Source organism: Urtica dioica, chromosome 1 (genome assembly GCF_054948205.1).
Source record: "Urtica dioica subsp. dioica isolate 48M chromosome 1, U.dioica_male_clone48M_v1_H2, whole genome shotgun sequence".
In the NCBI taxonomy this organism is placed as follows: Eukaryota; Viridiplantae; Streptophyta; class Magnoliopsida; order Rosales; family Urticaceae; genus Urtica; species Urtica dioica.
Genome location: NC_142756.1, coordinates 59,880,447 through 59,906,631, shown reverse-complemented (window position 1 = coordinate 59,906,631; position 26,185 = coordinate 59,880,447). Strand labels below are relative to the sequence as shown.

The 26,185-nt window shown below is 44.5% G+C and overlaps 3 protein-coding genes across 3 annotated transcripts; 2 read left to right on the top strand and 1 right to left on the bottom strand.

Moving 5' to 3' along the window:
• The first annotated feature begins 3,312 nt into the window (after positions 1-3,312).
• Positions 3,313-6,056, top strand: GAUT9 (galacturonosyltransferase 9). The gene is made up of 3 exons (XM_089616690.1): positions 3,313-3,662; positions 3,802-5,040; positions 5,400-6,056. Exons 1-3 carry the CDS (start codon positions 3,486-3,488, stop codon positions 5,673-5,675), a joined length of 1,692 nt encoding a protein of 563 aa, XP_089472816.1. The 5' UTR covers positions 3,313-3,485; the 3' UTR covers positions 5,676-6,056.
• A 9,660-nt stretch (positions 6,057-15,716) lies between these two features.
• LOC149408306 (uncharacterized) lies at positions 15,717-18,029 on the bottom strand. Its single transcript, XM_089624975.1, has one exon. The coding sequence runs from the start codon at positions 18,027-18,029 to the stop codon at positions 15,717-15,719; it is 2,313 nt and encodes a 770-aa protein (XP_089481101.1).
• Positions 18,030-19,176: 1,147 nt separating this feature from the next.
• Positions 19,177-21,643, top strand: LOC149408305 (6-phosphogluconate dehydrogenase family protein). The gene is made up of 3 exons (XM_089616680.1): positions 19,177-19,368; positions 19,809-20,855; positions 20,974-21,643. The coding sequence occupies exons 2-3, from the start codon at positions 19,821-19,823 to the stop codon at positions 21,385-21,387; spliced, it is 1,449 nt and encodes a 482-aa protein (XP_089472806.1). The 5' UTR covers positions 19,177-19,368; positions 19,809-19,820; the 3' UTR covers positions 21,388-21,643.
• The last annotated feature ends 4,542 nt before the right edge of the window (positions 21,644-26,185 follow it).

Below are 26,185 nucleotides of genomic sequence, written 5' to 3'. Positions count from 1 at the left end.
ATGTCATCCGGAACGTTCCATTGATCTTCATTCCCAACAGGATATATGGATTCCTTGTACACCTCAATCCATGTCTCCTTCGAATAGAAAGGACTGCATAAAGAATAGATGTCGACACTCATGTGTTGTGCAGATGCAATGGCATGCTCGCATGAGATTCCAAGTAGTTGTGGTAGCCCGCACGTGCATGTCTTTCTCAACAAATCAACATCAAAGTCACCTCTCTCGTCTTTGACATGACATTCATACATACCGAGTCCATATGTATTGACGAATTGTGCCTTTCTGTTTAGATGGGCGAGATTGTCTTGAAACTTCGGGGACAGTCTTGTATCACATTTTCTAGCCATTTCTTCTCGATCAAAAAACCACGTTTGAAGTGTGAATCTAATAAACTCAAGCAACGTGATAATTGGAAACGTTCTAGCATTCCTCGTCTTATTGTTGAAGCTTTCTGCATTATTACTTGTCATTATATCGTACATATATAAACAGTTACATATTAGCGACGTTCTAGTTAAAACACTTGTAATGACAAAGGGAACAGTTTTAGTTTTACCGTTTTCCAGGGAAAAATGCTCTTGCCCACCAATCAAAACCGACTTCCTCGAGATACTTAGCCATCTCGACATCTTTTCTCCTCAATTGCTGAAAATGAGCTTCGAAAGCCCGCTTATTGAAGGCATAAGCGGCATCATACAGTTCAATGCCACAATGATCGGTCTTGAATTTGTGCTGGACATTTAGTTTGAGATGATGGAAGCATGCTCCATGAGGGACACCGGGAAACGACACTTCGACGCCTTGTATGATGCTAACATGTCGATCGGATATGAACACCAACTCTTCAACGTCTTCACCGATAGCTTCTCTCAACTTTCTCAAAAACCAAATCCACAAAGCATGACACTCGCTATCTACTACCCCGAATGCAAGTGGATATAATTGTGAATTAGCATTCATCGCAATTGCGCATAGCAACTGTTCACCGTATTTTGTCTTAAAAAATGCACCGTCTAATGATATCACCGGTCGACAAGACTTGAATCCTCTACGACATGCCCCAATAGAAAAGAACACGTACTTGAATCTATCGCCATATTTCACAAACGCAGTCAGAGTCCCGGGGTTCTTCTGCTCCAACATATATAGCCAAGATGGTAACTTCTGATAAGATTCTTCTGGCGTACCCCTTACGTATGAAATTGCTTTCTCCCTGGTTCTCCAAGCTTTCAAGTACGAGATGTCAACACCCCATCTTGTCTTGACTTCCTCTCTTACGTTATGTGCCGAATACTCTGCCATAGAGCTAATATTGTACTTATCTTTAAAGACGTGACCAATAACCCAAGGTGCAGCTCCTCTATGTCCTTCTGTTCGAACCACACACGCACAAGAATGTCTACTCTCGTACGACGTAATCTGCCACATATCAGACCACTGCACAACACCGCTCAGCTTCCAATTGCACATCTCATTTTTGCATATGACATACCATCTACTTTTCGAAGAGGATTTCACTCTAAACTCAAAATTATTTTTTAGAGCAAAAACATGAATCTCTTGCTTCATCTGCTTCTTGGACTCAAACTCCTTCCCGATGTATATTTCTTATGTGCTACCTATTGCATTCAATGGTTATAATACATATAACATAACATTTTTAATTTAAGAATATAAGTACATCTCATTCTTAATACCTGTCGAAGAATTTGGCAACTGACTTGGACCGTCATTATGTTCTTCCTTGACAAAATCATCGGTTGTGAAGTTGGGGGCTTTCCATGAGTAAGGTACGCAATCTGTTGGTGATACAACTTTATGAGGGTTACGTGATGGTTCACCGTGTCCCGATGCTTCACCCTGTCCCGATGGTACTGTAAAATATTTTACAAAATCTTCATATTCTTCGGTGTTCACGAACTCTTCAAATTCTGTTCCTTTGTCACAGTTGTGTCCATCATCTACGTCAAACTTGTCTTCATCATCCAGATCGTTGTTGTGGTAGTCATATCTATCATGCTTGTATACTTCATCGTCTCGGTCATCTATTCGACTGTTGAACACATGATTATCATCTCGGTCATTTGTAATAAGATTATGTTGTCTCTTGTTGAGTTCAACGTGAGACAATTCTTCGTTCATCACATTTTTCCCTTTATCTTTTTTTTTGGAGTTAACGCCTTGACTTCTTTCGATACCAAAGTTACACAAAGTGCATAACTTCTACGACTTTTATTCTTCGTATAATACTTAACGTCCATATCGTCCTTCAACAAAGCAGGCTCAATTGGCATATTACCCGCCTCATATGGAACTTCAAACTTTAAGTCATACTTTGATCTGTCTATATCGACTCTCTTGTACACCTTGTCGACTAACTCAATGTGCGTTGTCTCTTTCGAAACTTCAAGCGGAAATGTTCTCGCGTTTTTGAACACGTATAAGTGTCCATTTCTCTCCCACGTGCCGTTAACCATCAATAAAACTGCAAGAAATATCACAAAAATGTATTATATTACATTAAACTTGATTTTTTCCAAACTCATCGGAATTGATCGGAACTGGTCGGAACCGGTCGGAACCTGTCGGAAAATGTCAGAAAATGTCGGAAAATTGGTCATGTCGAAAATTGTCGGAAATTTTCGGAAATTGTCGGAATTTTTGCTTGAATTTCATCGGAATTTTTACATGAATTTCATCCGAAAAGGTCGGATTTCATCGGAAATAACGTTGAATTCCGGAAAGTTTAACCTACATCTACCAACTTTATTTTTTCTATACAAACTATATGACTAAAGCAATAAAAGATGAATGGAGAAGCATACTTACCTATTTTGAAGGAATTAAACCAACTGGATACGCGAAATGATGAAAAAATGAGTAAGAATGAGAGAAGTAGAGAATGAATTTTTTTTTTAGTAGTGTTATATGGTCTTGCAAGGGTATTTTTGTCCGAAAAGTGTTCAAAAGTCCAATTTTGGATATTTTTTGAGTAAGAATGAGAGAAGTAGAGAATGAATTTTTTTTTTAGTAGTGTTATATGGTCTTGTAAGGGTATTTTTGTCCGAAAAGTGTCCAAAAGTCCAATTTTGGATATTTTTTAAGTAACGGGTCTAATTGTGATATTTCCATAGTTTTTAGGTCTAAAAAATGAAATTTCTCTATATATATTTACATTTATAAAAAAAAAAATTAGATATATATTTACATATTATTATGTATATATATATATATATATATATATATATATATATATATATATATATATATCCTTTTTGATAAGATGTTTTTTTTTTTTTTTTTCTTTCCCACTTAATCACATCTCAGATCTAAACTAAATTTCATTACAGAAGAACTCGTGGTTCTTTTTTCGCTTACTCTCACATAAGATACTCTCGCTCTCGCTCTCGCTCTCGCTCTCGCTGATCTTGATCTCTGAGAGCTCTGGATCGTCGGATATAGAAACTTTGAGAGTCGCTCCGATGGCGGTCGCCGTCCGAGGGATCCGCGGTGGAGGCGCAGGAGGAGGATTCGGCGGTCTCACCCTCCGGAGCTTCTTCTCGTACCGGATATTCGTCTCGGCGATGTTCTCTCTCCTCTTCATCGCCACCATCTCTGTCATTCTCACCAACAGTCCCTCCAATTCACACCATGATTCTGTAAGTCGTGAACTTAGTTTTCCTTTCTTTTTTGCATTTGTGTAAAACCCTAGACGATGAAGTCTGAGAACTCGTTAGTTGCGCATAGTCATAGAGTTAGGTTTTTGATATAAATGTGTGATAATCTATCGGATGACAGGCACTTCCGGCGAATGGAAATGCTTATGTTCAAAGGACGTTCATGGCTCTGAAATCCGATCCCTTGAAAACCAGATTGGATTTGATATACAAACAAGCGAGTGACCACATGACGTTAGTGAATGCTTACTCGGCGTATGCAAGGAAGCTTAAAGTTGAGATTTCGAAGCAGTTGAGGCTGTTCAACGATTTGGCATCGGAGTTCTCTGAGCTTCAGATGAAGCCGGGCTATCGGGCCTCGCTGTTTGATTCGAACGGCCCGGTGGACGAGGATGTGTTGAGGCAGTTCGAGAAGGAGGTGAAGGACAAGGTCAAAACCGCGAGGTCGATGGTCGCAGAGTCGAAGGAGAACTACGACAATCAGCTGAAGATTCAGAAGTTGAAAGATACGATCTTCGCGGTGAACGAGCTCCTCACGAAGGCGAAAAAGAACGGTGCCTTCGGGAGCTTGATCGCTGCGAAGTCGGTGCCGAAGAGCTTGCATTGTCTGGCGATGAGGCTCGTAGGAGAAATGATTTCTGACCCGGAGAAGTACAGGGACGAGGGCCCGAAGCCCGAGTACGAGGACCCGGGGTTGTACCACTACGCGATATTCTCGGATAACGTGATAGCGGTGTCGGTCGTGGTGAGATCCGTGGTGAAGAACGCGGACGAGCCATGGAAGCATGTTTTCCATGTGGTGACCGATAGGATGAACCTTGCAGCGATGAAAGTGTGGTTCAAGATGAGGCCCGCCGAAGGTGGGGCCCACGTGGAGGTCAAGGCGGTCGAGGACTACACTTTCTTGAACTCTTCATACGTGCCCGTCCTGAGGCAGCTCGAGTCAGCCAAGACGCAGAGGTTTTACTTCGACAACCGCGAAGAGAACTCGACCAAGGACTCGGGCAACATGAAATTCAAGAACCCCAAGTACTTGTCGATGCTCAACCACCTCCGATTTTACTTGCCCGAATTGTATCCCAGGCTGCATCAGATTCTGTTCTTGGATGACGATGTGGTCGTTCAGAAAGATTTGACCGGCCTGTGGAGGATTGATTTGGACGGGAAGGTCATCGGAGCGGTTGAGACATGCTTTGGATCATTCCATCGCTACGGTCAATATTTGAACTTTTCCCATCCTCTCATCAAGGAAAAGTTCAATCCCAAGGCGTGCGCTTGGGCTTATGGCATGAATATTATTGATCTCGATGCTTGGAGGCGCGAGAAATCCACCGAGCAATACCATTACTGGCAAAACTTGGTAAGTCTACATATCTTGCTCTGTAAGTTATTCAAAGGCCTTTTAGCCTAGCCCCTGAACTATATGACATTTTGGTGCCTAAGCTAGTTTTTGGAGCAAAATTAATTATTTTCTTGCAGTGTGGTAACTCGCATTTTTATTTTTATTTATGATTTTAATACCTAGACGTAAAACATATTTACATTCAAATAACTTTGATCTTAATTATGCTCCAAATATAAGTCAAGGGATCAAATTATCTTCACGGATTATTGGCGGTAACAAGCCTTTATTAAATTTGAAGTACAGACACATAAATGAATTGCGTATCTGTATGCATATTTGAGTCCCAAGCTTAGAGCATTATTACTTATGTACAGAACGAGGATCGGATGCTATGGAAGCTGGGAACTCTACCACCGGGCTTGATCACCTTTTACTCAACCATGAAGTCATTGGACAAGTCATGGCACGTGCTTGGGCTTGGCTACAATCCCAGTATCAGCATGGACGAGATCAACCGAGCCGCGGTCATTCACTACAACGGGAACATGAAGCCCTGGCTCGACATTGCCATGAACCAATACAAGAATCTTTGGACCAAATACGTGGATAACGACATGAAATACGTCGAGATGTGCAATTTCGGTTTATAGAACAACACACAAAAGTTTCACCATGGAATGTCTTGGAGCTCACCAGGTTACACAATAAATCTCTCTCTCCCTCTCTCTCTCTATATATATATACATAGTGTTTCCCCGTCATATTTTACCCGTCGTCATATTGTGCCCTTGCACTCTCTCTCTCTCTCTCTCTCTCTCTCTCTCTCTCTCTCTCTGTTTCTTTTTCGGATCCTTGATTAGTTGCAAGTATAATCCACAAGAGCGAAGAAGCTCAGCGATTCTTTCTTTTTGGCGGAGAAATGGTGTCCCATAATTCTTTCATACATGGTGTTATGAAGTATGGATAGTGAGCAACAAAGATTGGGAATGATTGTACACGTTCGATATATATATTTATTCATTTTTGAACTTGCTTTGGTTCAATTTGATTGTTAAAAGTCCTAGGTACCTGAACCATAGATATATGGCATGTCATGAAAAAAGGCGCAGAGAACAAAGCTGTTGACAAAAAAAGTGCATTTGAAATTATCGGTTGGGAATCTGGTCACAATTATTATGCTTCAATAATTTTGATCCTATTAAAATAACCAAATTCGGCGAATAAAATCCCGCTGCAAATTTTGTTTGGCATATTTGAAATTGAAATTGAAGTTGTCATTGTGTTTGTATGGACGCTCATAATACCGATCAACTGTTATTTATGTCCCACCCTGAATTCTAAAGAATTTCTTTTGTTAATGCAATTCTCAAGTTAAATTATAAAGAAAAAGAAAAAGAAAAAGAAAGAGATTTGTGAGATTAAATAGTGCATATTATGAAAGTTCCAATAAGTTCTTTTCAACTCAAGTTTACAAGAAAGCCCATTTTTTTGTGTGATATTCTATATTTTCAAAATATTACTTTTATTCTCCTTCTAATGCTAGCATCCCATTAAAGCTGGTCATATAGGATTTCGGGGGATCACATTTCCCGTATTCTTAGTACCATGTGGGAAATGAGAAAAAATCTTATGAAATGTGGTATAGGAACTTTTGTCCCCGGAATCATCCGAGAAATGAGATGGAACCGGGATCCTCGTTTAGAACGATTTAGTATTATTTTTTTTAATTGTAGATATGAGATTTTTTTAATTGCATTCATAATTAAAGTAAGAAAAAAAAAATATGAGAATCCCGAAACCGTGAAATATGGTACCGGGAATTTCCGGTACCGTGGAAAATGGTTTCGGGATTTCCCGGTACCTTTTTTACGGTTTCGAGAGTCTCATTTCCTGCAAAATATGGGACGGACCAAGGGATCCCATTTCCCGGGTTCCACATGACCAGCTTTACTTCCCATGCTCACTAGTTATGGCACACAAAAAAAAAGTCTATTAATATCGAAATGAAAAAAATATGACAAAAGGTCTATTAATTGTTTTGTTTTTTTTATTGAGAAAATTAAATGAAGCTTCCTTTAAAAATAGAGTAAATTACTTTCAAATATAAATGAGTTACATCTAACAACACACAACATAGACATAAATCGGAATAAATCTAATATTAAGTGCATGTAATCGCCCGTCTTATACAAGCTTTCATGAAAAAAAGGAAGAACGAAAAACACATTAAAATTCGAGAACTCATAAAGCTCGTTCAAAGTACCCAAAATGGTTGATAGATAAATTCATTCAATCGAGGTCTGATGATTACGAAGAAGATGATTCTTCTGCCTTAATAGACAAAATCTATCATTTAACCCACAATGAGATAATGTATGACGGCTAATCTGTCTCCCATCAAAATCAAACTAAAAAATAACCAATATAAAGAGTTAGCCACCAATACAAAACTGGAGATACAAAGTGTTGATGTCGAAATCCGTTCCTCAACAATCACGATATTATATATATTATATTGAATATATCGACTTATTTATATGATGTGGATCTCAAGAATTCGTCGTAAATAGAATTGAATTTCGGAGTAATAACGAAGAACGACTTAGATAATAATAGAAACAAATTGAGGAAATAACTTTTATTATAATTGATCACGATCGTACATAGAACAACATAATATATTTTGGGAATACAGAATATTGAAGGTACAGAAAGATGATAATAATCTCTCCTGCGAGATCTGCTGTTTCCTTTATTTATAGATGAGATCGTCGCTCCTCTTCCGTCGATCTGGTGGACACGTGGTCGGTCTGGAGCGTTCTGCGATGCTGCATGCAGAGTGGTTTGGCCTATTCCTTCGCGGGGTGATCAGCTCGGCGACCGCTTCTTCCGGACTCGCGGGGTGGTCAGCTCGGAGACCGCTTCTTCCGGACTCGCGGGGTGGTCAGCTCGGAGACTGCTTCTTCGGAGCTGACGGGGCAGATGCTGCGAGCTGGTTTTTAGGTGTAATCCTAATCCGAGCGGGCTGGGCTTGGTTGGATTTTATTCACCAATCGGGGCCCAGGATATAAATCGGGCCTTTGAGAAATGGCCCAAATTACAAGGATTTATTCTGGTATCCACAATAAGTCCCCCAAAGCATAGTTAATTTATGCGAATATTAAGTGTGCTTTAAATTTCTGAGCCCGAATTTTCGAACTGAATCCCGAACTTGCATGTCCACGTGTCGTAGTCATGACGTTCATAATGACAGGTGTCAAACTGAATTTCTCCTTTCTAGGCTGAATCAGTTATGATTCCTACTTGAGTGGAATTTGAAACGACGCTGCCATCCCATCGCTATTAATAAATAGGGCTTTTCGCATTCTAATCGACTTACTCGTTTTTAATCCCTCGAAGATTCAAAATCAGGTATCTTTCGTCTTTTTTCACTCTCTCTTTATTTATTTTTTCGTCAGAGCTTATCTCTCTAGGCGTTCATTTCACTGGTTTTTTTTTTTTTTTTTTTTTTTTTTTCTGACCGGGTTACAAAAGGGTTTTCTTAAATGTCTATCCAAAGCACTCCAGAAAAGCTTGATGAGATTTCTAAGGACCTCAGAGGTCCCACCACGGTTTCTGAGGACGAACTCGTCGAATTTTTCGATGAATTTGATATTCCTCAGAACGTGGCCTTAGCCCTTCCTAGTCCCGAGTTTACAGCATCAGATACCTCTGCGGGCTATTGTTGCGTATATGAAATATTTTTCAGGGATTGCGGGCTGAGATTTCCTGTGGACCCTTTGCTTTTAGAATATCTAGAAGCCCTAAAAATATCCATTCCCCAAATGTGCCCCAATTTCCTTAGGAAAATATCTGGGTTGATTACCTTAGCCAAGGAGAACGAGGTCGAGCTCACGGTGGCCGACCTGGTTCGTTTAGGTCATATCAAACGTAACTCCAAACTTACCCCGGTTACATTTTATCTTGCTAATGTTGCGGGTCGAGGTGTTTTAGAGGGGTTACCTGAGAAAGACACTCATTGGGGTCGGAGAAGATTTTTCTTTGAGATAAATGAGCACTCGGTCGGCTCGTTTCATCAAAGGTTATGCCTCGAGTGGGCTTCTTCTCCGGGTATAGAATTAGGATTTGTCATTCGCTACTTGGTCTTTTTATGATATGTCAAGAATTGATTTTTGTGATTTTTTATATATATATATTTTTTTTACAGCGAAAATCACGGCGCCCAAGGTTGACGCGGAGTTCCTGGGAAAGCTCGAGGTGTTGCGAACTGGAAGTTCACTTCAACTCAGATCGTTTCGTCGAGTCGGGTTATTGGGCTCGTCCTGAGATTGATCGAGGTGTTCCTGGTGAGTATAACCTATTACTTTATTGGACTTGCAGAAGGTGTTGTATTGAAATGTTTAAAAATTTTTAACCATAGGCGAGGATTGCAAGCGGGGTGACATGGACGCCGAAGTTGACTATGTGGCTGAGAAGAATAGACTTCGTCAAGCCAAGAAGGATGCACAGAAAGGCGAGGTACCCCAAATCCTCGACGGTTCGGCCGCTCCAGAGCGAACAGCGGAGAAGGAAGATACTTGTGGGGCGAGCTCGCCTGGTCCGCCTGATGGTGTTGGAGTTGAGGGACTCGTTGAGAAGAGTCCTCAACCCGTCCAGGCTGATCCCGAGGTGGCGTTGCGATCGCCTGTGAGTGCTGTGAAGAGAAAAGCCGGGGTGGTTAAGCCGACTCCCGAGGTCGAGGTCGTGGCCAAGAAGGGCAAAGGAAAGAAGTCTTCGAAGGAGGGCGTTTTCATTTCGGCCGCCGAGGTGGAGAAGGAGGAGAAACAGGCTGCCAAAAAGAAAAAGAAGGAGAAGGTCGGCTACGTGGGAAGTGGTGGTGATGCGACTGTCGAACTGCCGGGATCAGTTGTTCCGATTGGGTCCGCCAAGAGTGACGGGATGGTGGATACTGAAGGGAGCTCGCTCCCAAAGAGTGCTGCTCCAAAGGAGAGGGGCGCGGTGATTGGTCCCGGCGAGCTGACTTCTTCGGGTCCCACGTCCCCTGACGAGGTGCCTAAATCCGACTCGAAGCCGAACAAAGTGGTGATTCACTTTGAGCGTAACCACCCCATCTACGAGGACGGCAGTTCGTCAGCCTTCCTGATGAGGCAGATCAGGTACCCTACTGCGCCTTTGGGCAAAGTAAGGGCTCTGAGGGGTGCTAACATCTATAGGGGGATGTCTATGGCGGCCACGAAGGTATTAACTATTATTGAGTTGTTTGTATATTATCCAAATTTTTTTTTTATATCGTTGCTGATCTCGTCTGGTGTTTGTCTTAATAAAGTATCAAGCAGAGATCAACAAGGGGGTTTATGCTTATGAGCACAAAATCCGAGTGGCGGAGAGAAGGATTCGCGAACTGGAACGGTCTTTGGAGGCTTCGAGGGAGCGTAACGCCGAGGTGAAAGCTTTGGAGGGAGAGGTGACCGGGCTCAAAGGCGAGCTGGCGAAGAAGGAGGACGAGCTGAAGCATGCTCGACTTGACCAAAAGATGCTCCGCGACCTTGGCATCGAGGCTTAGGCAGCTCGTTCAGAGTTGTCAGAAAAGGAGCGGCAGCTCAGCGTTGCTCAATCGGAGATCGAGGAGCACCGGGATCGGGTCACCGCGCTGGAGTCGAGCAACAAGGATTTGAGTGCCTTTGCCAATCGAGCTGCTGCTGACTTCAAGCGGGCTAACGCTCTTATCGCTCAGATGCAGAAGAGTGCCAAGATGATCAAGACTCAGGCTACTCGGTCTGGTCGGAAGGCAGCATCTGTGAAGTATCGGAGCATTATCTCTAAATACCAGGCTCACCTCGCAGCTCGTGAAAAGAAGGCTGTGATCGTGCGGAAGCTTGATCAGTGCCGTGCTGCGGCTGGGGTGCTGGAGGACGTGGTGGCTGGCGAACTCGATGATGCCACCGAGGTTCTTCAGGAGGCGAAGGACGATATTGCCAAGTTCACCGCGGATCAGTCCGCTGATCCTCTCCCCGACCTCGCAGTTGCGGAGGATGTGATTTTCACTCCATACTCGGAGCGGGTATCTCCCGATGGTGGCTCTGAAGATGTCTCGGTGGAGATGGACATCGATCAGTATGGCTCGAATGCTGGTCTGACTATGGCGGGAATTCCTGAGGGGACCGAGGTCGTCCAGGATGTTCCTGAGTCCGGAGCCTAAGGATTTTCACAGTTCATTCCAGTTGTTTTATTTTCTTTTGAATAATTATGAGCCCGTCTGTTTTTGGGCAAGACTATTATGCCTTTTTCTTTGTAATAATTATTTGCTCTGATGATTTTGGCCATGGGGTCGCTTTCATCGAGCTCGTACTCTTGTTTGACTCCGGGGTCGGAGTTTTTATTTGGCTTCTGTGCATTTGTGATTCCTCAATTTTTGCTAAGTCTTTTTATTTCGACTGCTCTTCTGTAGGATAGTTTGGATCCATTCGTTACACATGAGGAATTCTTCTCCGTACGTATGTATTAATTGAGTTCGTCACAGGCGAGCTTTCAGTTCGCTCAATATACTGCCGAGCTGATTGATCAGTCCGCTGCCTAGTCGTTTACAGGATTTTGCTAAGCCTTCTAACAACATTTAGCGGATGATTTATTGTATCAACTTGATCAGTCCTTATTCGCATTTCTCGGTGAACTATTTCGTTGATTATAGGTTGCGTGGGAACTGCTAAGCGTTTTTAGCTTGGTCCTTATGGTTTTGTTATAGGGCAGATTACAAACTGGATAATCAATCCTATGCCGAGAATGGTTCGGGTTTGCTTTTGAAAGAAACTGTTTTGGTCCGTAGTTGTTTCCTTTTCTTTTTCTGGTGATACGTTGTAAAAACTCGCGTCCCGATTGTGCTTTATGTGTGTCTGAATCTCCGAGGAGTGATGCCTTTATCTCTGCCCGCTGCTCGATGTTCATCGGACTGAGACGTGTTCTGATCATACTCTCGATTTGTGAAGTATTGTTTTATGTATTGGTTTTCAAGAGCGTGTGAATGGTCCTTTAGTGAGGTATTTAGACGCTTTGATGGCCTCGATGCCTATGGGAGGTGTTTGCGTTTTATTTTATCCCATCTTAATTTTCAGTATTTCAAAGGGATCCCATCTTAGTGTTACCCAATCATACTGAGAGCCTCGATGCTGTGAGGATATCAAGGGTCCGTCCTTGATCCTGTGAAGGTTGATGACTCGGTTGGTGGTGATGGGGTACCAAGCGGAGTCAAGAGTCCGTTACTCGTTGTCTGTCGCGTTACAGACCTCGTGTTTAAAACTTTGGATGGGGCTGAGCCTTGGAGTCAAGGTTGCCTACGTACCCAATGAATGGGATCAAGCCGTGACGTAGTTCGATTCGGGGTTCTACGTGGTTTAGACGTAGTATTTTTTTAAGTTTACGATGTTCCAAGACCTTAGAATGGGTGTTCCATTCAGAGTCTCTAATTCGTAAACTCCTGGGTGGACCATTTTCGTAATGCGGTAGGGTCCTTCCCAATTTGCTCCCAATTTTCCAGCGTTAGGCTCTGCTGTGTTCTGGAATGTTTTCCTGAGAACGAGATCTCCTACTATGAAGTGGCGGAAGCGTAGGTTTTTATTGTAGTGCCTGGCAATGCTCTGTTGGTATTGCAACATTCTGACCATAGCTCGATCTCTTTTTTCCTCGATGAAGTCGAGGGAATCGGAGAGTGCCAAGTTGTTGGCGTCTTCATTCTCGCGTGCACACATCGTCCTTATGGTTTGGATTTCGTGTTCTACAGGAATGACTGATTCGACACCGTGCACTAGAGAGAATGGGGTTTCTCCGGTAGGGCGCCGAGGGCTGGATCGATAGGCCCAAAGGGCTCCCGGAAGCTCGTCAGCCCATCGACCTTTCTTAGCGTCAAGTCTTTTCTTTAGAGAGTTTACGATAGTTTTATTGGTGGCCTCGGCATGGCCATTGCCTTGTGGATATCTAGGTGTAGACATTCTCAGTTCTATTCCGTGGTATGAGCAGAATTGTCTAAACCTTTTTGATATGAATTGGGAGCCATTGTCGGTGACGATCTCTTGTGGGACCCCGTGTCGGCATATGATGTCCTTCCATACGAAGGTCTGGACGTCGATATCCTTGATTAGGGGTAGGGCTTTGGCCTCCATCCACTTGGAGAAATAGTCGGTGAGGACTAATAAAAACTTTAATCCCCCGGGGGCGGCAGGCATTGGTCCGACGATGTCCATTGACCATTTCATGAATGGGTATGGGGACGAGATTGAAGACAGCGCCTCGGCGGGTTGCTTTATGTTTGGGGCGTGCCTTTGGCACTTATCACAACGTCGGGAGTGTTCTTCGTAGTCCTCCACCATCGTTGGCCAATAGTATCCTTGCCTTTTGATTTTTATGGCCAAGGCTTTTCCACTGGCGTGGTTCCCACAATCCCCTTCGTGGATTTCGGATATAATGCGGGCTGATTCGCCCTTGGAGATACACCTCAGATATGGTCCAGCGAAGCTCCTTTTAAAAAGAACATCGTTGATGATGCAAAATCTAGCGCAAATTTGTTTTAATTTTCGCCTTTTTGACTTGTCGTCGGGCGCATTTCCCTCTTTGATGTATTTCAGGATGTCGTCCCTCCAATCCCCCACTTCTATTGTCATTATTGTGTTAATGCTAATGGCTATAGAAGGTTGTTTGATTGATTCAACCGGAATGACTCTAGTGAGTCCGGGGTCTGATGTTGAGGCCAGAGCTGCTAAGGCGTCGGCGGATGTATTATCTCCTCTCGGGATCCTTGTGAGTTCGAAGGCTTCGAAGTTCTTTGCGAGGTCCCGTACTACCTTCACGTAAGCTTCCATACGTTCGTCTCTTGTTTCGAACTCTCCACTAAATTGGTTAGCAACGAGTTGGGAGTCGCAATATGCGCTTACTTTTTTTGTCCCGCAGGCTTTAGCTAGTTGCATACCTGCGATTAGAGCCTCGTACTCAGCTTCGTTGTTTGACGCGACAAAGTCGAGTCGGAACGATTGTTCGATTACCTCGCCATGGGGTGACACCAGACGTATCCCCACGCCAGATCCTTGTTTCGATGAGGCGCCATCTACGTTCAAGGTCCAAACACCCTCGTCGGGGTTGGTCTCGGTCACATTTCTCGGCAATTCCACAAGGAAATCAGCAAGAACTTGTGATTTTGCACACGTCCTTGCTCGGAATTCGATGTCGTATTCGCTTAACTCTACTGCCCATTTAGTCAACCTTCCGGATTGATTTGGACTGTGGAGGAAGGTTCGCAGCGGCTGGGTTGTCATTACAACGATCGTGTGTGATTGAAAATACGGTCTTAATTTCCGGGCTGAAGTGACGATAGCTAGTGCGAGCTTTTCCATAGCAGGGTACCTTGTCTCGGCGTCGACGAGGGATTTGCTAATGTAAAATACTGGTTTCTGGTCTCCTCGATCCTCTCGAACCAGAACGCCACTTATGGCAGCGTGCGACACAGCCACGTAGAGATAGAGTGGTTCTCCGATTGCGGGCTTCGCGAGGATTGGGGGTTTGGCCAAGTATTCTTTCAGCTCACGGAATGCTTTCTCGCATTCGTCGTTCCATTTTGACTCCTTGTTTGATTTCAGGAGCTGGTAAAAGGGTAAACATTTATCCGTCGACCGAGAGATGAAGCGATTAAGGGCAGCTATACGGCCTGTGAGTTTTTGTACCTCTCTCTTATTTCGGGGGGACGACATTTCGCGCAATGCGATGATTTGGTCAGGATTCGCCTCGATTCCTCGTTGCGTGACCAAATATCCTAGGAATTTTCCGGAAGATACTCCAAATGAGCATTTCTCGGGGTTCAGTTTCATTTGATATTTATTTAATACCTTGAAACATTCTTCCAAATGTTCGACGTGATCATCCTCTCGGAGTGATTTAACTAACATATCATCGATGTATACTTCCATATTCTTGCCGATTTTCTCGGAGAACATTTTGTTTACGAGTCGTTGATACGTGGCCCCGACATTTTTTAGGCCAAAGGGCATTACTTTGTAGCAATAAGTCCCTCTGTCTATGATGAATGCCGTTTTTTCCTGATCGTCCGGATGCATAAGGATTTGGTTGTATCCTGAGAACGCGTCCATGAAGGAGAGCATTTTGTGCCCAGCTGTGGCCTCGACCAACTGATCAATGTGTGGTAAAGGGAAGCTGTCCTTGGGACAAGCTTTATTGAGGTCAGTGAAATCGATGCACACTCTCCACTTACCGTTTTTCTTTTTTACTACTACGGTGTTTGCTAACCAATCCGGGTATTTTACTTCTCGGATTGATCCGGCTTTCAGTAGTCGCTCCACTTCGTCATTGATCACTTTGGACCTGTCGGGGCCGAGTTTTCGCCGTTTTTGTTTGATGGGTTTGAAGCTAGGGTCAACGTTGAGTTGGTGAGACATCACGTCGATGCTTATGCCTGGCATGTCCTCGGTGGACCATGCGAATGTATTTTTATTTCTTTTTAGGAAGGCTATTATATCCCTTCTTACTTTTCCTTTGAGCTCGGATCCGATCCCAACATGGTGATCTGGGTTAGATCCATCGAGCTGTACTTGGGTTGTTAACTCGGGACGAGGGGAATCTTGTTCTTCCACATGTTCCTCCCCTCCCTTTGTGTCTTGCAGGGTGGAAACAGTGGTTCCGACAGTCGTTAATTGCTATGGGGCACCGTTCAACAATTCTTTCTTTATTTTGTGGTTGCTCATGTAACACATTCGAGATGCTTCTTGGCTTCCACGGATTTCCGCGATCCCATTTGGAGTGGGAAAGCGAACACATTGGTGGTATGTGGACGGGACGACTTTCATACTGTGAATCCATGGCCTCCCAAGTATCATATTGAAGGGTGATGGACAGTCGAGAACCACGAACTCGACGAGCTTATTAATTCCGGCTGCTTGGACAGGGAGTTTGATTACTCCCATAGAGGGCGTTACCAGTCTGTTAAAACCGGTCAGCTCTGTTGGTTCTCTCTCGATGTCGATTTCGTCGATATTCATCCTGTTCAGAGTATTTCTGAAGATCGCGTCCACTGAGCTTCCTCCATCGATCAGGATCCGAGACACAATGCAGTTTGATACATCTAGTTCGACAACCAGGGCATCGTCATGTGGCGCGACCAGCCCCTTTACCTCACTTCCTTTGAAGGAGATTAACACTTCGTCTTCACCTTCCGTGGGAAGACTAGTAGAGGTGTTCTTTAGCTGACGCTGATGAGCCTTTATGGAGTTTATTGATTCCCTACAGAACTTCGAACCTCCAATAATGCAATCGATTCTAGGTTTTGTTTGTGGCTCGGGTTGAGTATCCTGCTCATCATTTCTTCCCCTTTTTCCGGGAGAAGGGTTTCCTCGGGGTTGTGAGTTGAAAGTCTTTTTCTTCGGAGGGGGTCCCAAGTCAATTCCTTTCAGCTCCCCTTTAGCGAATTTTTCTGCTAAGACTTTTCTCATTGTTTCGCAATTGAGCGTACTGTGGCCATTGCTTTTGTGGAATTCGCAATAAGCATTAGGGTCTCTAGTCCATTTCTTATTAGAGGCTTCGCTGCAATTCCCATCGTTCACATTGAACGCGAAGCCTGGTGGGGCCTCCGCTTTCTTTGGGATTGTATTCCCTTTCCTGTTGGGTCCTACCCCTTGCGAGTTCCCGGGGATTAGACTTCCCGGTGTACTTTTCTTGATACCATGTTTCTTAGCCAGGAAACTCCTTTCTTCTTCGGCTCTTGCGAAGTTCGATGCGCGGTGAATCGCATCTTCAATGGTAGGTGGCCTGTTGACTATCATCTCTTCTCGGAAACGAGAATCATGCCACAGTCCATTTTTTAGAGCGGTCAAAGCCGAATCGTTATCGATGTTCGGGATTTTTGCCATGATGCTTTTGAAGCGAGTCATGTAGCCTTTGAGGGACTCGGAATTGGTTTGCTGGGTATTCCACAGTTCTGCCATGGTGGCCTCGTCTTCAACGAGCATAGAGTAATGCTTAAGGAATTCGGTAGACAGTTTTTGAAAGCTGCTGATCGAGCCTTCCTCAAGCCTGGAGAACCAATCTAAGGCGGCCCCGGTTAGGTTTTCGGCAAACAGTTGACAATATCCTGCCTCGAGTTCGTGTTCATAAAGATGAGCTCGACCCATGGCAATTCGGAAGGCTGTCATGTGAGACTTAGGATTGGTCGTACCGGAGTACTTAGGGAGTCGGACCTTTCCCGCATCTCCAATCTTGACCCTACTAATCTCTTTTGAAAAGGGGGTTCGTCCTGTTTCGGCTACTAGACGGTCGATTTCAGGGGCCGAGCTAGTGGCAGAATGCATCTTTGAGTGAACAGCGCGAAATTTGTCGTCTACCATTTTGCGAAACAACTCCACTTCGGTCAGCTCGGGCCTGTTGGTCACGAGCTCGGATCCTCCTGGGGTCACGAAAGCGACGGCAGCAGCAGTACTAGTGACTGGCTGGTTTTGCGCTGGAGCTTTGTCTGAGCTCGCGGGGGAATCAGATGACGCGGGGAATCGGGCTAGTGGGATTTCCCTTTCTTCAGCGCCAAGTGGACGAAGTGCGGTCTGAGGTGGCGATCCTCCCGGGGGAGGAGGAATCCTGCTGGAGCTCGGCAAGGATCCCGGGGTGATCACTCCGGGATGTGAATACATCCCTGGCTGAAACACTGGGTAGGATGATCCTATCCTTGACGGGGTGACCGGGATCCTAGAGAAATCCAAACTAGTCACCGTCGGGAGAGCTCGATCCCCTGTCTCTAGGCCGACAGGTCGAACTGATGAGTTCGCGATTTCAACTACAGCCTTATCGGCTGCGTACGCGGCTCTGAGCGCGGCCTGTTCGGCAGCCAGCGATTCCAAGGCAGTCCGGGTAGATTGCTGGAATTCTCTATTCTCGGTCGATCCAGCGACCAGAGTTTCCAAAAGAGATTTGATCTCGGAGGTAACCTCTCGATTCATCTCATTTTGTTCATTTTCGTTAGCCATACTTCGTGATTTGAGATTAACTCAATTCTTCGAGGTTAGAATTCTTGATTTCGAGTTGTCCCACAGACGGCGCCAAATTGTTGATGTCGAAATCCGTTCCTCAACAATCACGATATTATATATATTATATTGAATATATCGACTTATTTATATGATGTGGATCTCAAGAATTCGTCGTAAATAGAATTGAATTTCGGAGTAATAACGAAGAACGACTTAGATAATAATAGAAACAAATTGAGGAAATAACTTTTATTATAATTGATCATGATCGTACATAGAACAACAGAATATATTTTGGGAATACAGAATATTGAAGGTACAGAAAGATGATAATAATTTCTCCTGCGAGATCTGCTGTTTCCTTTATTTATAGATGAGATCGTCGCTCCTCTTCCGTCGATCTGGTGGACACGTGGTCGGTCTGGAGCGTTCTGCGATGCTGCATGCGGAGTGGTTTGGCCTATTCCTTCGCGGGGTGATCAGCTCGGCGACCGCTTCTTCCGGACTCGCGGGGTGGTCAGCTCGGAGACCGCTTCTTCCGGACTCGCGGGGTGGTCAGCTCGGAGATTGCTTCTTCGGAGCTGACGGGGCAGATGCTGCGATCTGGTTTTTAGGTGTAATCCTAATCCGAGCGGGCTGGGCTTGGTTGGATTTTATTCACCAATCGGGGCCCAGGATATAAATCGGGCCTTTGAGAAATGGCCCAAATTACAAGGATTTATTCTGGTATCCACACAAAGTTTTGCCTCCCTCCCAAGTTGAAATCACGTCGGGTGTTCGAAACTCCGAGAGGGAGCGCCGGTGGCGGCGATTTTTAGAAGAAGAGCTTAGGTTGTTTGTTTGTTTGTTTTTTTTTTTTTTTTTTTTTTTTTTTTTTTTTTTTTTTTTTTTTTTTCTTAAAGACAGAAGCCGCTATATTATTTATTTGTTTATTCACTATTATCACTAACTGTTTAGTTAGTTGGGGGATAAAAATCGTCTTCATCACGATTCACGACTATATAAACATCTATTTATATATTTAATGACATATCTTTGTGTGATGATTAAAATAATATTTCCTATATCCCTAATACACTTGTAAATTGTAATACCAAAATAATAATAATAATAATAATAGTAAGAGGCATGAGATATTCTCACCAACCCACGACCTGTCCACCTAACGAACTCAGAGTGGCCAAGATTGACCACTTTTTTTTCATCGCTGCTTTCAGACTATAAGACCACCAACAAACACTCACCAAAAAAAAAAAAAAAAAAACCCAGATCGAAAAATTTCTTCTTTTCCTCTGCATCCTTTCTCGCTTCATCGATCGAACAAGCAATCTATCAGGTTCGTGCTCTTCTACTTTCTTGGCTGTCGTCAACTTATTCACTTTCGTATATTCATGGCATTATTGGTTGTGAAGAGTCGTAGTTAAGGATAACCACTTTTAGATTTTATTATATATAACTCTGATTCTCTATATTCAGATCCGTATATCTGATACTTTTTCTTCTCACGGTATTGGTTTGCATGTTTCTCCACGGAAAATTCCTTTGAATCTTAGTCCGATCGATCCATGTAGTTTATCGTTTTGGTTGGTGATTGAGAGACGTCGTAATTTTAATTTTTTTGTTGTTGTTGAGAAGTTTCGGATCGTAAAGTTGTGTCGTTGCCTTTTATCATAAATATAACAATCGATCCTTCTAATGGTACTGAATACGAGATTCGGTAGCATATTTTATTTTTTATTTTTTTGATGATTGGATAAACCCATATATTTGTGATAGGAAGAGAAGAAAATGGCAGCGCAAGTATCGAGAATCGGGCTGGCGGGTCTGGCGGTGATGGGGCAGAACTTAGCCCTGAACATCGCGGAGAAAGGGTTCCCAATCTCGGTGTACAACAGAACGAGCTCGAAGGTGGACGAGACGGTGGAGCGGGCGAAGAAAGAGGGAGACCTGCCGGTGTTCGGGTTCCACGACCCGAGGGCGTTTGTGGAGTCTCTCCAGAGGCCGAGGGTGGTGATCATGCTGGTGAAGGCGGGAGCCCCCGTGGACCAGACCATCGAGACCCTCTCCGCGTTCATGGAGCCGGGGGACTGCATCGTCGACGGCGGCAACGAGTGGTACGAGAACACGGAGCGGCGGGAGAGGGCGGTGGCGGAGCGCGGCCTCCTCTACCTCGGGATGGGAGTCTCGGGCGGGGAAGAGGGGGCCCGCAACGGGCCCTCCCTCATGCCCGGCGGGTCCCGCCAGGCCTACGACCACATCGAGGACATAGTCCTCAAAGTCGCGGCCCAGGTCGACTCCGGCCCCTGCGTCACCTACATCGGCCAGGGCGGCTCCGGAAACTTTGTCAAGATGGTCCACAACGGGATCGAGTACGGGGACATGCAGCTCATCGCCGAGGCCTACGACGTGCTCAAGTCCGTCGGGAAGCTCTCCAACTCCGAGCTCCACGCCGTCTTCTCCGAGTGGAACAAGGGCGAGCTCCTCAGCTTCCTCGTCGAGATCACCGCCGACATCTTCAAGATCAAGGACGACAAGGGCGGCGACGGCTACTTGGTCGACAAGGTGTTGGACAAGACCGGGATGAAAGGGACCGGGAAATGGACCGTCCAACAAGCCGCCGAGCTCTCCGTCGCGGCCCCCACCATCGCCTCCTCGCTCGACTCGCGCTTCCTCAGCGGGCTCAAGGACGAGCGCGTCGCCGCCGCACAGGTCTACAAATCCCTTGGCGCTGATGTGGCGGCCGAGCAAAACGTCGACAAGGCCGCGCTGGTGGACGATGTGAGGCGGGCCTTGTACGCGTCAAAGATCTGCAGTTACGCGCAGGTAAACTCGGGATTCCAGACCAAAATCCATAGCTAAATAAAAAAGAAAAAAGAAGCCGGTGTTTACGTGTGTGTGTGTGTGTGTGTGTGTGTGTGTGTGTGTGTGTGTGTGCGTGCAGGGAATGAATCTGATACGGGCGAAGAGTGCGGAGAAAGGGTGGGGGCTGAAGCTGGGGGAGCTGGCACGGATATGGAAAGGGGGGTGCATAATCCGGGCGGTGTTCTTGGACAGGATCAAGCAGGCGTACGACAGGAACGCTGAGCTGGCGAACCTGCTGGTGGACCCGGAGTTTGCTCGGGAGATGGTGGAGAGGCAGTGTGCGTGGAGGAGGGTGGTGTGCCTGGCCGTCAACGCGGGGGTCTCCACTCCCGGGATGTCGTCCAGCCTCGCCTACTTCGACTCCTACAGGAGAGACACTCTGCCCGCTAACCTCGTGCAGGCCCAGAGGGACTACTTCGGGGCCCACACCTACGAGAGGACCGACTGCGACGGCTCTTTCCACACCGAGTGGTTCAAGCTCTCCAAGTACTGATCATACTCCATTTTTTTTATATTTTCTTTTTGGAATAAATCTCTCCCTTGTGTTATTTGATTTGAATGTTTGATTCCGCAGATAGAGAAATCTATCTCCAATAATGACTTTTTTTTTTTTCGAGTATGGTGATCTCTTATATTTCTCGGTTTAGTTGCATATAGGTTCAAATTCATCCAGCTCAAGGCCTCGTGTTGCTGTTTTGTTCCTTTTTCACTCTGAATTCTGATGAAATTTAAACCACGCCGCTCTATCACTCTCTTTTCCCTACTAACATATCCCCCAAATATTGCTTTGCTTGTATGTTTGATGAGTCAGTGAATGTGTCACAAAAACAAACACTCTTCACTTTCTGTGGTCGGCAAGCTTGGCCCAGAAGTAGAATTTATTTAACATCAATTCAGAAGCAAGTGTAGTTCAGTGGTTCCACCGTATACTCGACTCGCTGTGTTGTGCGAGTGTACCGTCGGATTCATTCAGTGACTCCCAAAAAAGGGGCGTTAGGTCATATGATCCCCGGTGCGAGGAAACAATTGTGTTTTACAGAGCCAATTCCTAAATCGAGGATTCAAAATTACACGTTTTTTATAACAAAAAAAAAGGGAAGAGAGTTCTCTTGTTTCTTGAAGAAACTTTGAAACTTACTGAGGTATTACTTGTGACGTTCATCATCGACTTATCAAGGAACTTACTTATTCGTGTAGTTATTCGTTTGTAACATCCTCATTATTCCAAGGTTCGCGTCTCTCTAGTTGTTGGGTTACAGAACTTGAAGATCATATTTTGTGAAGGCACCAACATTGGTTCCAGGTCACCGTCACAGTGTTGCCGTGATTCGTATCATTTGGTATCAATGCCGATCGAGTTCATCAAGGTTCTATATTTCATTAAGTGGGCTTAAAAATTGATTAAATATCAAGATTAGACCCTAACTTTTTAAAATATCTAAAAATGGACTTTTGGACCCAAAACGGACAAATATACCCCTGTCCTCTATTTGAACTCATTCGCGCCTCTCTCCCTCTCTCCTCCATTTCACTCGTTCACTTCCAAAACAAAGAAAAAACTGAGAACTCCTACGATATTGTACGACGGCATACGATCTTGTACGAGCCAGTACGATATAATACGATAGAGGACGATGGCGTACGATGGAAACGCTTCAATCTTCGGCGGCGGTGAAACACAGAAATCCCGAGCTCAAAAGTCATCTAAAAAGGTAAGTTTTCAACTAATTTGTTGTTAAATGTCTTTGGAAATAGTTAGAATAGGGTTTATGAGTTAGTATTAATCTTATTTGAGTTGATTTGAGTTGATTTGGGTCGGATTTAGAATGTTAGGGTTTGAAATTAGGGCCAGTGTACGATGAGATTGATGCATCGTACGATGTCGTACGATGCTGTACGATGTCGTACGATGAAATTCATAGAGCTCTACGATGCGATACGATGGTGTACGATGGGTTTATGTTTTCTCAAAAATTGTCGTACGACTTTGTACGATGTCGTACGATGCGGTACGATGCTATACGATGATTTTTTAAAAAACTTTAATTTCTTGTTTTACGATGATATACGATGCTGTACGATGCTATACGATGATTTTTTAAAAAAAATTAATTTCTTGTTTTATGATGATATACGATATTGTACGATGCTATACGATGATTTTTTAAAAAAATTTAATTTCTTGTTTTACGATGATATACGATGCTGTACGATGCTATACGATGATTTTTTTGAAAAATTTAATTTCTTGTTTTACGATGATATACGATGCTGTACGATGCTATACGATGATTTTTTTAAAAAAATTTAATTTCTTGTTTTGTGATTCTGATTTAATTTTGTTGTTTTTTTAGGACAATTTAAACTACATATACAACGTCTCATTCCCGGGGCGTATCACGTACGGTGGGACGGGGATCTTGAAGCTTGTACGGAGTAGATTCGATGAGCTCGGGACAAAAGAACGAATCCTCGGGACTCCGTTCGAGCAATTTTTTACGGAGAGCGAGCTTGGTTTCTCACTGGTGCTCGTACATACTCTCCTTCAGAAGAAGATCGAGGCGACAGTACGCGGCGAGATACATTTTGGTATCGGAGGCAAACGGGTACGATTTGGACGCCTCGAGTACGCACTCGTCTCGGGGATGACTTATGAAGACGGTCCGACCAAAGCCGAACAAGACGAGCGAAAGAACGATGGATTGATCACGGATCACTTGAACGGCGTTGCCGGAAGCAAGTTGAGCGCGTTGATCAACGCGTTCACCATATGTCGAAGCCCTGACGCTGCGTTCAAGCTCGGGCTGCTCGTATTCGTCTACGGGTATCTTCTGGGGCAGCCGGCCAACAAAGCCATCGAAGAAAGGTGGCAGAAATTTCTATACATCGTTCAAGACCTCCCCTTCTTCTTCAAGATGCCTTGGGGAAATTTGAGTTGGGCAGAGACGTATTCCAGCTTGTCGGTGAACCTACGGCGTTATCAGGAAACGCTGCAAAAGAAGTTGAAGGACAAGCCGGATGTGGCACAGAAAGAGGCCAAGTACACATTGACGGGTAATCTCCATATCCTTCATTACTGGGCGTACGAGGCTATCCCAGAGATCGGGATGAGGTTCGGGTCGAACCAGGGGATTCGTGTGCCCCGGATGCACTCGTGGTCTAGTAATGTGCTCATAATGGGCAAAGACATCGAGGCGGTCTTGAATAAAAAAACGGTAACTTTTTATTATTTATCGTTTATTAATGTATTTTACATTATTTTGGAATATTGGTAACGTTTATTAATGTATTGTAGGTGGGTGTTCTTCAAATGCTGAGACCAAGGGCACCAGAGAAAGAAATGTTCACTCTCCTCGAGACACAGACGAGCAAATGTCTGTATCCCATAGACGTCGAGGGCGAAGATGCGACAGAGCCGCGAGACATCGAAGAAGAAATAGATCGAGTCGCGACTGTTGCAGAAGATGCCATCGTCGGAGACTCCGACGACGAACACGTGTCAGACACTCCACGTGTTCGTCTTGCTAGTCCGACCACTCCCGCAATGGGATCGAGGCCTACAGCGACCTCTCGCGCCGACATTCCCGAGGCCTTTGTCATAACACGGGAAATGTGGGGAGAAATGCGAGCTTCCCAAGAACAACTGCGAGCATCTCAAGAACAACTGCTAGCATCCCAAAAACGAATGATTCAGTCACAAGGGATAGTCTTACGTTCTCTTGCCACGACCGGCCGTAGAGTTGAGCGCATGAGTGTTAGACAGGTTAGAGTTTAAATTTAATTTAACGTTTTAAAGTTGAGTTTAAATTTAATTTAACGTTTTAGAGTTAAGTTTAAATATAATTTAACGTTTTAAAGTAGAGTTTAAATTTAATTTAACGTTTTAAAGTTGAGTTTAAATTTAATTTAACGTTTTAGAGTTACGTTTAAATATAATTTAACGTTTTAAAGTAGAGTTTAAATATAATTTAACGTTTTAAAGTTGAGTTTAAATTTAATTTAACGTTTTAGAGTTACGTTTAAATATAATTTAACGTTTTAGAGTTAAGTTTAAATATAATTTAACGTTTTAGAGTTAAGTTTAAAATTTAGAGTTGAGTTTAAATTTTAGAGTTGAGTTTAAATTTTTTTGACAAGTTTAAATTTTGTGACATATTTTATTACTTTGACTTTCAGCTTTCTATGTGGAGGAGGCTGAACATTTTGTTCGAGGACGCAACGGGCTTGCCTGGGGGTGAAATTCCCACGACCCAAGATGATGGTCGTAAACGCCGGACCCCTCCTCCTCCTCCTCCTCCTCCTCCTCCGGCGGCTAGTCAAAAGCCGGCGTCTCCATCGCATGAGGCAGAGCCGTCTTCTACGCATCGCGAGTCATCGAAGAAGTCAGAGCCGTCTTCTACGCATCGCGAGTCATCGAAGAAGTCGAAGAAGCCATCTTCAACGCATCGCGAGTCGTCGAAGCGATCGGAGATCAGGCCGGTGTCTTCTCCCAGGTTGTCGACGTCTTCGTCGAGTCCTCGTAGAGAAGACATTTCGGATAAGCTACGCCCGCTCACAACTCCTCTAAGGAAAAGACAGAAGGCACAGCTTACTCCGGCACGTCCAGATCGGCAAGTGCGACAGAAGACGTCGCGTTGGGCCGAATTCACTGATCCGACGAGGCCCAAGTATTTGGAAAAGTCGATCCCCAAGTTCAAGCCGTTGAAGGACGCGAAGCAAAAAGAGTTTGATAATTTCGTTAAGTGGTTGCGGATAAAAAAGTGGGACGGCAAATTCATGGAGTCTGTTCGACTGAAGACGTGCGACGCAGACACGATTTTCTTCGACACGATATTGACAGAAACCAGATGGCTACATGATTCGGTACGTTATTATATAATTTCACTTTTTCCAATCAATTTAAAATAACGCTATATGTTTGTAATGTCTCAGCATATTGATGCTATGATTCACATGGTTCGGGCTCGCCAACGAGCTCTCGACGGTTATCGGCAAGACGTCCAAATCATGGATTGTCGGTGGGTCCAGCACGTGTACGGCCGATTCAGAACGGAAGAAGCGAACATCAACAAGGCCATCGAACTGGGAGCAGAGCCCGAACCCGTGGACTGGGACATGAGGGCAACTATTAGCCCGATGACTGGGTATAGGGACGCCGATATTTTGCCTTGGGATGGTGCTCGAGAGATCATGTTCGTCGTGAACTTCCAGAACCTTCATTGGTTCACATTTCGGATCGACATCGAGGCCTGGACCATTACCGTCTTCGACTGCCAAAAGGAGCTCATGCA

What these genes read in the sequence shown, in the direction of transcription:
- LOC149408306 (XM_089624975.1), bottom strand. Translation starts at nt 18,029, where the DNA reads ATGGCTAACGAAAATGAACAAAATGAGATGAATCGAGAGGTTACCTCC.
- GAUT9 (XM_089616690.1), top strand. Translation starts at nt 3,486, where the DNA reads ATGGCGGTCGCCGTCCGAGGGATCCGCGGTGGAGGCGCAGGAGGAGGA. An exon ending in CCAATTCACACCATGATTCT is followed by an intron (nt 3,663 to 3,801) that starts GTAAGTCGTGAA and finishes ATCGGATGACAG; the next exon opens with GCACTTCCGGCGAATGGAAA. An exon ending in ACCATTACTGGCAAAACTTG is followed by an intron (nt 5,041 to 5,399) that starts GTAAGTCTACAT and finishes ACTTATGTACAG; the next exon opens with AACGAGGATCGGATGCTATG.
- LOC149408305 (XM_089616680.1), top strand. Translation starts at nt 19,821, where the DNA reads ATGGCAGCGCAAGTATCGAGAATCGGGCTGGCGGGTCTGGCGGTGATG. An exon ending in AGATCTGCAGTTACGCGCAG is followed by an intron (nt 20,856 to 20,973) that starts GTAAACTCGGGA and finishes GTGTGCGTGCAG; the next exon opens with GGAATGAATCTGATACGGGC.